Source organism: Bombina bombina, chromosome 9 (genome assembly GCF_027579735.1).
Source record: "Bombina bombina isolate aBomBom1 chromosome 9, aBomBom1.pri, whole genome shotgun sequence".
NCBI classification, from domain to species: domain Eukaryota; kingdom Metazoa; phylum Chordata; class Amphibia; order Anura; family Bombinatoridae; genus Bombina; species Bombina bombina.
Window position 1 is genome coordinate 53,289,083 of NC_069507.1, and position 13,376 is coordinate 53,302,458.

General features: G+C 36.1%; 1 protein-coding gene across 1 annotated transcript in view; it reads left to right on the forward strand.

The window, feature by feature from the left end:
* Positions 1-1,888: 1,888 nt before the first annotated feature.
* The window catches only part of ZCCHC24 (zinc finger CCHC-type containing 24), a 224,241-nt gene continuing 212,753 nt past the window's right edge, over positions 1,889-13,376 (forward strand). Inside the window, exon 1 of the mRNA XM_053692103.1 lies at positions 1,889-2,308. Coding sequence (XP_053548078.1) covers positions 2,069-2,308 — 240 coding nt within the window. The 5' untranslated portion in view covers positions 1,889-2,068. The remainder of the gene's footprint in view (positions 2,309-13,376) is intronic.

Below are 13,376 nucleotides of genomic sequence, written 5' to 3' on the forward strand. Positions count from 1 at the left end.
GAAAAACACTGCCCTAGACCATTCCCATACCCCTTTATGCCAATTATGTCAGATCATGATGCATGATTATAACAACAGACCCCAGAAGAGATGTAAGTCCATGCATTACTTTATAGTTAAAGGAACAGTCTACTCCAAAATGTTTATTGTTTTAAAAGACAGATAATCCCTTTATTACCCATTCCCTAGTTTTGCTCAACCAACACTGTTTTATTAATATACTTTTTATATCTGTGACTACCTTGTATCTAGGCCTCTCTGCACACTGCCCCCTTATCTCAGTTCTATTTACAGACTTGCACTTTAGCTAATTAGTGCTGACACGTATATAACCCCACGGGAGTGAGCACAATGTTATCTAATATGGCACACATGAACTAGCAGTGTCTTGCTGGGAAAAGCTATAAAAATGCACTGAGATAAATGCGGCCTGCAGGGGCTTAGAAACAGGGAGAAATTTAGAGGTACAGTATATATATATATATATATATATATATATATATATATATATATATATATATATATATATATATATATATATATATATATATAAAGTATATTAATATAACAATGTTGGTTGTGCAAAGCTAGGAAATGCGTAGTAAATGTGTTTCTATCTTTTTAAACAATAAGAATTTTGGAGTAGACTGTCCCTTTAAAATTATTTTAAAAAGTATATTTCTAAAGAAACCAACAAGAGGAACCAAGATTTTTAAAGGTGAGGACTTTATCACTGCTACACTCCTAAAGTAGTCAGTGTGAGAACCACATGGGCATTTCACAGATTCTACTTAACACCTATATAAAACTCCAAGACAAATGAGAATTGCAACTTTTAGTTAATTACTTGCCTACTTACTGTGCAAGTAAACATCCCTATTACTTGTGTACCCTTCCCAAGACCCTTTCCTCACCTAAACTAAATACTACATAAAGCCAGGTGCTAATGTATTTGTCAGGCACAGATAGAGGAGAGCAGAGATAAAAAAGGAGGATGGCCCATTTGTTTATACTTCATTCTCCTTAAAGGAAGGAAAGTTAAATTTGTAATTAAGTGAAAGCACTCAACTATATAACACCTTATACTGTTCCATTAGCAGCTGTGTTACAATATGTGTTTGTTAACTTTGCAAATTTAGGCTCAGCTTCTACAAGCCCCCAAATAAATATATATATGCATGTTACCTACATAAGGTTAAAGGGCATATGGGCAATGATATATTGGCCATTACTAGAAATATTAAACTCATCTATGTATATAATTATATCTCTAAATTTAAATTGAGTTTAACTTTGACAAATCTGAACAGTTTGTCATAGAATGATAAATGTATTCTCAAGCCAAGTTATAACCTATAATCTATAATTACTATTGTTCTTTTATTATTATTATTGCTTTTATTACATTTGCAGTGGGTGAATGCAATTAACAAAAATCTTATTGGTTAGCTCACTTTTAAATTTATAATACACTAAGTAAAACAATAAACTGTCCCCAAATCTCCTCAGCTTTGCGCCTCAGTAAATGTCTGTCACTGAAGGAATTTTGAGGTAATATATTTGTTAAAACTGCTTCAGATCTGGACTATTGTATCCTTGAACTTAGTTCCACACTTGACAGAAGCCTAATGCTAACCCCTCAGTTGTGTCGTGCTTTATTATGTAACGGCGGCAGCACAGAGAACTGTCTCCGTTTAATAAATAATAATATACGTCTCCATTCAGAGCCAGATTCCTAGAACTCAGCTTACTATCCGTTGTTGTGATTGGCTAAAATCACTGCCCTTCCCTGCTCGATATGCAAAACTGTCGCATCGTCCATCCAATCAGAGCGCGGTGTGGGCAGGAACAGAGTCACATAGCGGATTACAGTGCGGGGATAAGGGAAAGTTTAGCTTGGAGAAGTTTGCAGCAATGCCCTTACTGAGCGGTCTGCCAAATCCCTATAGGAAGGAAAGATAGGGGGGCAGGAAGAAGGGAAGGAGGAAGAGGGAGAAGGAGCAGGAGGGAGAAGAAGTGGAAGATTGTGCTGGGAAGGAGGGGGCTTTTGGGGGTTTCTGGGGGCAAGATGAGCCTGTTGTCAGCTATAGATACCACTGCCCCAGTATACCAGCCTGCCCAGCTGCTAAACTGGGTCTACCTATCCCTGCAAGACACACACCAAGGGGGAGCCTTTGATGCCTTCAGACCAGAATCCAGCAATGCCTCACTCACTGATCTCAATAACTACTCCAAGAGCCCCTCAGAACTGAGCAACTCCATCCACTCCAGCTATCTGAGCAACTTCCTCCAGCTTCAGAGGACTGAGGTGTGTCCCTCCCTTCCTAAATCTCCCCAAGCCTTCCTAAATGCTGTCATCTTTCCCTTGTCCTCCCCTGTTTCCCTGAACTTCCCTAAACTTCTCTGCTTTCCAAACCTTCTTAAATACATTTTGTTTGTCTTCTTAAACTGTACAAAATCTCTCTCTGCCTAATGAAACGTGCACAAAATTTCTTCTGGCTGCCCAAACGTCTTCAAAGTATTTCCCAAATATCTTTGTGCCTTCCCAAACTTTCTCAGACCGCATACTGCTACCCAAAGCTTCACTAAATCCCTCTGTGACTTCCTAAACTCCCCCCAAATCTATCACTTCCTCTCAGAATTTCCCCAACTGTCTCAATGCCTTCCAAAAATGTCCCCAAATCCTTCTGAGCATTCCCAGACTTTCTCAACTCTTTCACTGTTTCCCAAAAACTTCCCTGCGTCTCTTAATGTCACCTAAAACTTCCTAATACTTCCCTAACTCTCACCTCTTTCAAAACTTTCCCAAAATCTTTCTGCCTTACAAAAGTTTCTGCCATCTGTCTCCATAAATTTCTCTTTCTGCCTTCCACAAAGTATGTACCTCTTTCTAAACCTTCCTCCATTGTCCCAAAATCCCTATACCTTCTTGTAATTTTCTGTCTTCCCTAAATCATCTAATTTTCCCTCCCCAGGTCTTTATCTTTGTCTAACAAAGGTCACAAATCTTTTCCTCCCTAAAGTTTTTATCACAAATTTTCCTTTTACCTTCCCAAGCATCCACAATTCTCACTTTTCCCTTCTTCTAGCTTCCTAGAATTTCTCTAAATCTGTTTCTCCTTCCCCATATCCCCAAATCTCCCTTCATTTGCCAGCACTATTCTATAGTCCTCTTCTTTTAGGGGACACAATGTTTCACTTTCTTAAAAGGCCTTTCCTACAGTATAATAAGTGATATTAATGATTTTGTTTATGTTTTTAAACTTTTATTTTATATATATTGTAGTGTTTTGTTGTGTTTTAAAATGTAGTTTTAATTTCTTGCTGATTCAGTATACAATACGTTTTACTGCATCAGGCCACATACAATATACTCTAGTGGGTTAATTAATTTAAGCTATAACTTTCTCTATAGCTTTACAAATTCTTGCAGTAAACCCCATAACGCAAATTTTGTTTATCTATTTTGTGACCTCTCAGTCTGCATTAGACACAGATCAGCAGTGATTGTCTATGTTTGCAGTACATGATGATTGCACACTTTGGCCTGCATAATCCTGTGTAAAGCAATGTTTTTTTGTTTGTTTTTTGAGATGATAAGACTTTCTCTGTAAATGGGCAGCAGAGTTTTACTAATTCTATATTCCCCCTTCCCATTTACTGTGAGTTTTGTAAATTGTGTACTACGTTTGTGTTAACCTGTTTTGAACACAATTTATTCTTCAGCCTGTGCTGTGAAGTGTATTTTGTACAGTACCTACATTTTCAGTTTTTTAGGATTCAGATAGAACATTCAATTTTTAACAACTCAATTTATTTTTATTACCAATTTGCTTCATTCACTTTATGTCCTTTGCTGAAGGAGCAGCACTGCACTTCAACAAACTGCCGAGAGCTAGCTGAATATATCTAGTCAGCCAATCACAATACAAATATGTGCAGACACCAATCACCAGCTAGCTCCTCCTAGTGTAGGATATGCACATATTCTTTTTCAACAATGGATTCCAAGAGAACAATGCAAATTTGAAAATAGAAGTGAATTTAAAAGTGTTGTACGATTGCATGCTCTATCTGAATCATGCAAGTTTATTTTTGACTTTCCTATCCCTTTAATACTGGGACTGATGCGATGCATTAAGCATCGAGGTGGTCTGTCACATTGTGTCAATGTTTAAATGTCTCATCTATCTGTTTAAAAAATATTTTGTGCCTGGCATGCAATTTTAAGGGCATCTGGTATTGCTCTGGGGAGAAAATTCCTTCTATTTGCTTTAGATCTGCTCCAGACTGGGGAAGTGTAAGGATAATATTTTTGACAGTCTGATTAACCATGGCAGTGCCACATGACAGCAAATCCATACTGTTCAGTACCCTGTCATTTTTTTTTACAGCTTTGAAATGGTAAGAATTTCCTGCAAGCCTTTCCAAACCCTACTGTCCAACTTTTTACAAACAGGGGCCATTGTAAAGTTTGTTTTCACTGTATGCTGAAAGTCAGTGAAGTAAAGTCAGATTAAATAAATAAAGCACTCTCCAGGAATTGTCAAATAATGAACATTATATCACTACATGAGATATTACATCATTACATGTGATAGAACCTCTCAGGAGCAGCTGGGTTGTGCGACTATCACTGGTGCTTGGTACATTGGCCATGCCCACTGGGGACCAGCAGATCTCTGCAGCTCTCAAATGATACTTTAACTAATCTTTTAACCCATTTGCAAGGGTGTAACACACAGACTTACAGGGACAGTGGTGCTAAAATTACACCCTCTAAGGCAGGACTCAACAAATCCAGGGAGCGCTCCTAGAATTTTACCCCTTGGTCCTAACTAGGTTTATTCTCCATATATCTAAATACAAATACCACAATCTGGCTGCTAAATATTATTCCTGGCTCTAAATTTTACACAGATTTCTCGACTAGTGTTCTAAGGATTTTCGAGCATGTGATTATTGCTCTGTAATATCCCTTTAACAGTCAGTGTTACAATTCAGGATTGTGTGTATGTTTTTTTGTTAGAGTTTGGAACTTAAAGGGGCATGAAACCCATATTTTTTCTTTCATGATTTAGAAAGAGCATGCAATTTTAAACAACTTTCCAATTTACATCTATTATCAAATTTGCTTCATTTTCTTAATATCCTTTGCTGAAAAGCGTATCTAGATGGGCTCAGTAGCTGCTGATTGGTGGCTGCACATAGATACCTAGTGTGATTGGCTCACCCATGTGCATTGCTATTTCTTCAACACAGGGTATTTAAAAAAGGAAGCAAATTAGATAAAAGAAATAAATTGGAATGTTGTTTAAAATTGTATTCTCTATCTGAATCATGAAAGACAAATTTTGGGTTTAGTGTCCCTTTAAAGGACAGTAAAGTAAAAAATTTGTTTTTGTACTCCTAAAAGTTTAAATAAAAAAATAAAAATTAAACTTTCATTTTTTTAGAGAGAATTTTTAGAGAAAATTACAGTTCTATTATCAAATTTCCTTCATTCTTTTGGTATCCTTTGTTAAAGAGTAAATATAGGTAGACACAAGTGTGTGCACGTGTCCATACGGCAGCTGTATTTGCAACAATGGATAACATTAAAGGTACATTAAACCCAAACATTTTTCTTTCATGATTCAGATAGACCACGCAACTTTCTCATGTATTTGTGTTATCACATATTCTTTGTTGAAAAGCAGGGACATACGCTCAGGATCGTGCACGTGCCTGGAGCAATATATTGCAGCAGTTTTGCAAGAATGTTATTCATCTGCAAGGGCACTAGATGGCAGCGCTATTTCCTGCCGTGTAGTGCTACAGACACCTACCTACGTATCTTTTCGATAAAGAATACCATGGAACAAAGCCATTTGATAATTGAAGTCTGAATAACAAAAGAAAACTTTTTTTCATATCCCTTTAAATTCTAAAGACACAGACACGCTCCTGAGATTCTTTGAGCCTGCCTAAGTTTACTCTTCAACAAAGGACACCGAAAGAACAAACCAAATTTGATAATAAAAATAAACTTAAAGGATTAACACAACTTTCCCCCTACTTCCCACATTTTCATCATTCTTGTGGCAATGATATTGCCAAGGCAATATTTTCATCCATCATGACATCTTATCTGTGGCATTTTTGCTGCCACATTGTTTTGGTGCCAGCAAAAATGTGGCTGAAAAGAGTATAAAATAGTGCTCCGCATTGTCAGCTGACAGTCTCACTATATGTGTGATGCAGATAGGGAGAGGTAGTGGGATATCACACTCTAAAATGTCAGCGCCATGCAACAGAAGCAGCCTAGAAAAAGTGATGCTGAATATCACCATAGATAAAGGGACGTTAAACAATAAACAGAACAGGTTAGACTTACTTTGATATTGTTGTATAAGCTGTACTGTTGTATAAACCGTTGCCGAATAAAAACATTTTTTTTTACCAGTGCACATTATGATATCTAGGTAAAGAAAGGAAATCTAATGATTTATTTTATTCCAGAACTACATAAACAACAATAGCCAAGTGAGTTTAATACAATATACAACTTGCTATTGCTGCAAAGGGACACTACACAACAAACATAAACAACACAAACTTTCAAATTTGGGAAAATGTGGGGTCAGATAGTTGCATAGCTATGCTTTATGCTTTCCATGCATTTGTAATAAATAAAATAACATCAGGTCAACTCAGATTTTTGTTATAGGGACAGTCTAGTCCAAATTAAACTTTCATGATTCATATAGGGTTTGTAATTTTAACCCTTTAAGGACACAGCTTTAAGTTTGCTCAATTGTTTTATGACGGAAAAATTCCGTCACATGTCCTTAAGAGGTTAAACAACTTTCCAATTTACTTTTATCATCAAATTTGCTGTGTTCTCTTGGTCTTATTTGTTAAAAGCTAAACCTAGGTAGGCTCATATGTTAATTTCTTAGCCCTTGAAGGGCGCCTCTTATCTCAGTGCTTTCTGACAGTTTTACAGCTAGACAGTGCTAGTTCAAGTGTGCCATACGGATTGTCAAAAATGCAAGTCCGTCAAAAGAACTGAAATAAGGGGCCAGTCTGCAGAGGCTTAGATACAAGGTAATCACAGAGGTAAAAAGTGTATTATTATAACAGCGTTGGGGAATGGGTAATAAAAGGGATTATCTATCTTTTTAAACAATAAGAATTCTCGAGTAGACTGTCCCTTTAAATATTTTTTTTGGAAAAAAACAAACATTAATTTTAATTGGGGATACACCTCAGTTTCTGTTTGAATTGTGTGCATACACAAACATAATTATTGTAAGTGAATTCAGAAATTCATATGTTTAGTAATAGTTTGCTCTTTAGCAGCAAGAGAGACCCATAAAGAAATTTCAGGATGCCACTGAGACAGTATAATAAATGCATCAGCCATGTCACTGTACTCAGTTCCAGGAATCCCTTAACATATTTGGCAAATAAATGGGCTTTGCATGAAGTTAAAAAAAAAAGAAAAGAAAATATTTGTACAAGAAATCTGTTAAAAAGTTTAAAAAATAGTAGTGGTATGTGTTTCAGGCTTCAAATAAGAGGCATTTAAAGGGACAGTAATTCAAAATTAAACATTTATAATTTTAGGAAGAGCATGTCATTTTAAACAACTTTCCAATTAACATCTATTATATAATTGGCCTTATTTTCTTGGTATCGTTTGTTGAAAAGATTACCTAAGTAGGCTCTGGAGCAGTAATGCTCTAAGGAGCTAGCTGCTGATTGGCTGCACACCAATGCCCCTTGTCATTGCCTCACCCGATGTGTGCACCTAGTTCCGACCAGTGTATTTTTGCTCCATCAACAAAGGATACAAAGAGAATGAAACACATTTTATAATCAAAGTAAACTTATATGTTGTTTAAAATTGCATAGTCAATCTAAATCCTAAAAAAAAAGTATTTTCCCTTAAAAAAAACAAAACTAAATCATCTCTAAGTGAGTCTTTTGGGCCTGGACATTAATGTTTATTACAGTGAGTTTTTACAAAAAATGGTAGCCAGGAAGCTGTGACTCCTGAACCTCTGGCTGCAGACTTTTTGGAAATGAATGCAAATTATTTTTGTCAAAAAGTAAAATTCACAGATTTTAAAAGCAATTCTCAAATCTTGAAGGGTCATGAAAGTCAAAATTGGACGTTCAAGACTGAGGTGGAACTTACAATTTGAAGAGACTTTCAAATGATTATTATTATTAAATGATCTTTGTTCTCTTGGTATTGTGTTGCGAATGATACTTAGGTAGGCTCAGTACCAGTGATGAACTACTGGAAGCTAGATGGTGATTGGTGGCTGCACACATATTATTGTTATTATTGCTTATTGTCATTGGTTCACCAGATATGTTCAGCTAGCTCCAAGTAGAGCATTGTTGCTGCAAGGTGACTTTTAGTATGTGTACTATGGCTTCTGAGAAAAGTTATCTAGTATATTATGGGATTTAACCCTTGAGCCTTTTTGATGTAAGTACTATGTCACACAGAACCGTGCACAGCGTATTGTGTTGACGTTATACCTACATCCAGCATACGCAGCCAGGGGACAGAAGGCATTTGGCTTCGTATAGTAAGGGATGGAAGCCAGATCACCAATGTTTTTGTGGTGCCGTTGGGAGTTGTGAGGGAGAAAAAAGGAAGCGGATGAGGGGCATATTCCGGTAGTGACTAGGGAGGGGCGGTTCTCTACATTACAGCTAACGGGAGAGGGATGGGTCCCTACACTATGGTAAAACCTCAGGCTAGGAGGAGGGAGGTGGGTACCTACAGTACAGAAAAAAAGGTTTTTGAGGGGGAGGATGATCCCTACACTACAGAACAAATAACAATAATACAAAAAAATAAAATCCATACCCTGCATACTGGGAGATTCTCTACCAGTAACAAAGATGTCAGAAAACAGTGGGAAGGGTTAGAGAGCTGTTTGGAATGGATCCCTACACTACAGAAAATTAATAAATATTTAAAAACAATTACTAAAAACCGATGGCAAAGCCATGCATGTTTGCTGGAGTGTTTGTGTCATATGCATACAAGGCACACTTTCCTTTGAAGCCCACTACCTATAACACTTATGAACATGATAGTAAAAGGGACATTATTTATTTTGAAGCTAACAGGAAGTGCATATTTGATGACTCCCTGGCTGATAAGCAGTTATATTGTTGGACAGTGATGTGTCCCACAAGCATAAAAACAACAAATATATATGTATAGTTATTTCCCCAGTACAGAGACATCAGTTTTACACTGTAATACATTGTATAGTGCCCTCTCTAAAAGTGTGATTTGCAATAAAGTTTTAATTTCTTATTATGGCACCCAAAAAATGATTTTGTGATTCAGACAGAGCAGACCATTTTTAAAAAAGTTTCTAATTTACTTCTATTATCAAATTTGCTTCATTCCCATGATATTCTGTGTTGAAGAGATACCTAGGTATCATCTGGTGCACTACATGGTAGGAAATATCGCTGGCATCTAGTGCTCTTGCAAAAGGACAACATTCTGCTGCTTTATAGTGCTCAAAAAATGGGCCGGCTCCTAAGCACACTTCCCTGCTTTTTAACAAAAGATACCAAGAGAACAAAGAAAAAGTAATAATAGAAGTAAATAAGAAAGTTGTTTTAAAATCGCATACTCTATCTGAATTACGAAAACAAATGTTGGGTTTCATATTCCTTTAAAGGACCAGTCAACACAGTAGATTTGCATAATCAACAAATGCAAGATAACAAGACAATGCAATAGCACTTAGTCTGAACTTCAACTGAGTAGTAGATTTTTTTTCTGACAATTTTAAAAGTGATGTCTTTTTCCATTCCCCCTGTAGCATGTGACAGCCATCAGCCAATCACAAATGCATACACGTACCATGTGACAGCCATCAACCATTCACAAATGCATACACACTTATTCTTGCACTTGCTCAGTAGGAGCTGGTGACTCAAAACGTTTAAATATAAAAAGACTGCACATTTTCTTAATGGAAGTAAATTGGAAAGTTTTTTACAATGGTATGCTCTATCTGAATAATTAAAGTTTAATTTTGATTGAGTGTCCCTTTAAGCCCTGAATGATAGTGTTAACTAAAAAGTAAACTGAGCTTGCATGAAAAAATAAACATGGAAAAAACTACCAGATATTCTGTGTAGAGGAGGCCGGTGCTGATTGGCTCCTACACACCAAGCTCGTGCTTGCCTGTGAATAAAGCTCATACACAAGTGTGTACACTTCTGAAAAACAATTGTCTTTATTAACATTTGAACTGTTTGCACTCAACTTAAAGTGAAAGTCAATCACTTTTACAAACACTAGGATTGACTATTGAAACAAATAAAGGGCACTTTCATTAATGAAGTATAAGATACTTCATGTAGAAAGCTCCTTTATTTGTTTCAATCGATTGCCGTTTTTAGCTCCTACAGCAGCGCACGGCTAAAAAATTTTTTGCCTAAGAGGTGACGTTTTCACCTCTTAGCCAATAGCCATGCAGTAAATACGGCTCCCATGGGCGCCAAGCCGGATTTACTGCACGGCTATTGGCTAAGAGGTGAAAACGTCACCTCTTAGCCGTGGGTTGCTGTAAGAGCTAAGAGCGGCGATCGATTGAATCAAATAAAGGAGCTTTAAGTATCTTATACGTCATGAATGAAAGTGCCCTTTATTTGTTTCAATAGTAAATCCTAGCGTTTGTAAAACGCTAGGATTGACTTTCACTTTAAAGGGACAGTAAAGTTAAAATTACACTTTCATGATCAGACAGAGTATGTAGTTTTAAAAAACTTTCCAATTTACTCCTGTTATCTAATTTGCTTTGTTCTTTTGGTATCCTTTATTGATAAACATACCTAGGTAGGCTCAGGAGCAATGATGCACTACTGGTAGTTAGCTGCTGATTGGTGTCTGCACATATACAGTATATGCCTCTGGTCATTGGCTCAATCAATGTGTTCATCTAGCTCCCAGTAGTGCGTTGCTTCTCCTTCAACAAAGATACCAAGAGAATGACACACATTTTAAAATATAAATAGGGAAGTTGTTTAATATTGAATGAAAGAAACATTCTGAATTATGAAACATTTTTAATTTGAAAAAAGTAATTCAAACAACAATCAGGATACCTCATTAAAAAACATTGTGGAAGCATCTGAGACTGGGAGGCCTAGACTGAGTGAGGGAGAATTGTAGGTGGACCGTAATTATTTTGTGGGAGGAACTATTACAGGAAAATGTGGTCATGGGTTTATCATGGGCATAGTCATATAAGTGTAGTATTTCAATAGCATAGTGCTGTTTAAAAAGCATACATAGGTAGACTCTAGCTGCTGATTGGTGGCTGCACATATATACCTCTTGTCATTGGCTCAGCTAGTATGTTCTGCCAGTTTGCAGTAATGCATTGCTGTTCCTCTAACAAATGATACCAATAGAGTGAAGCAAATTTGATAATAGAAGTAAACTGGAAATTTGTTTAAAATTGTTTGGGCTGTTTAAATCATGAAAGAAACATTTCTGGTTTCATGTCCCTTTAATAGATATGACATTTATTTAAAGGGGCAGTATACACCCATTTTCATTTAACTGCATGTTATAGACACTACTACAAAGAATAAAATGCAAAGATACTGATATAAAAATCCAGTGTTAAACCTTTTAAAAACTTACTTAGAAGCTCCCAATTTAACACTGTTAATGAGATGAGTCTGGGACACCCACTGAAAGGGTCTGATAGCAGAACCTCCCCTCTCCTCTCTCCCCTGCATATGAAAAGACCCATTATACAAACAGAAACAGTCTGAAGTCTGTATACATCAGTATACATTTAAAACTTTGGGGCTTGGTTAGGAGTCTGAAAGTCAGCACAATGTTATTTAAAATAAGCAAAACTATACATTTTTACAAAAACACACCCAGATGGGCTATATAAATGGATCATCTACAAAACATTTATGCAAAGAAAAATCTAGTGTATAATGTCCCTTTAAGTCACGATTCCTGAAATGAATGTCTTCTGGATAGCTCATCTGAAAGAAAATATACGCAAATGCAGCAGCTTTTTACATTTAAAGCACGGCCGGTATTTATGTAACCGGTTAATAGATTACATTCCTAGACAGGAGTCAAATATTAGTGTATTAATATGTCAATATGTCAAAATATTTATACAGTTTAAATAAACTCAAGAACTTATTAAATCAAAAAAGGTGAAAATAAATATTTGTATTTGTGCACAAATAGAATATAAGTGCATTAGATAAAATATAGAGTCTAGTCACATTTTATTTAAAGGAACATGGAAGTAAAATTTATATTGTCAAATATACCTCTTTTTCTTGGTATAGTTTGCTGAAACTTAGAGACAGTAAAGTCTTTCATGATTTAGATAGAGCAGATGGTTTTAAACAGCTTTCCAATGTACTTCTATGATCTAATTTGCTTTGTTCGCTTGGTATCCTTTGTTGATAAGCACACCTCAGGATCAGCAATGCACTTACTGGGAGGTAGCTGTCGATTGGTGGCAGCACACATATCTGAAGACTGTATGTATAATTGTTACAGCAATTATTGCAGACACAGCTGCCATATAGTGCTCAATCCCAAGCACACTCCTAAGCCTATCTAGATATGCTCTTATGGAAAGGAGAAAAGCTACAACAAAGGATACTATCATTAAGAGGTACATTTGAACATTCTTAAATTAGAACATTTTTTTTAAAATTGTACTATCTATTTGAATCTTGAAAGTTTCATTGGTGCAAAACAGCTACCATATAGTGCTGCAGACTCGTGCACACTCCTAAACTTACCTTCCTGCTTTTCAACAAAGGATAACAAGAAAACAAAGAACATTTGATCATAGAAGTAAACTGGAAAGTTGTTTAAAATTGTCTGTTCTACCTAAATCATAAAAGAAAATGTTTGGGTTTGCACAATTTAACGTACATTGATTTAATGAGAAGTTGTGCAACAAACTGAAAAAAAAATGATATTATCTAAAGTGACAGTCTACTCCAAAATGGTTATTGTTTAAACCGATAGATAATCCCTTTTTTACCCATTCCCCAGATTTGCATAACCAACATTGTGATATTAATATACTTTTTACCTGCCTCTTCTGTCAGCCCCCTGATCACATGACTATTTATTATCTATTGACTTGGCATTTTACCCAATTAATGCAGTGTCAGCAACATCTCCACAGGAGAGAGCACAATGTTATTTATATGGCGCACATGAACTAGCAGTCTCTTGTGAAAAGATAATAAAAAATCATGTGATAAGAGGCTGTCTGTAGTGGCTTAGAAACAGGCAGAAATTTAGAGGTTTAAAAGTTATAAAGTATATTAATGTAACA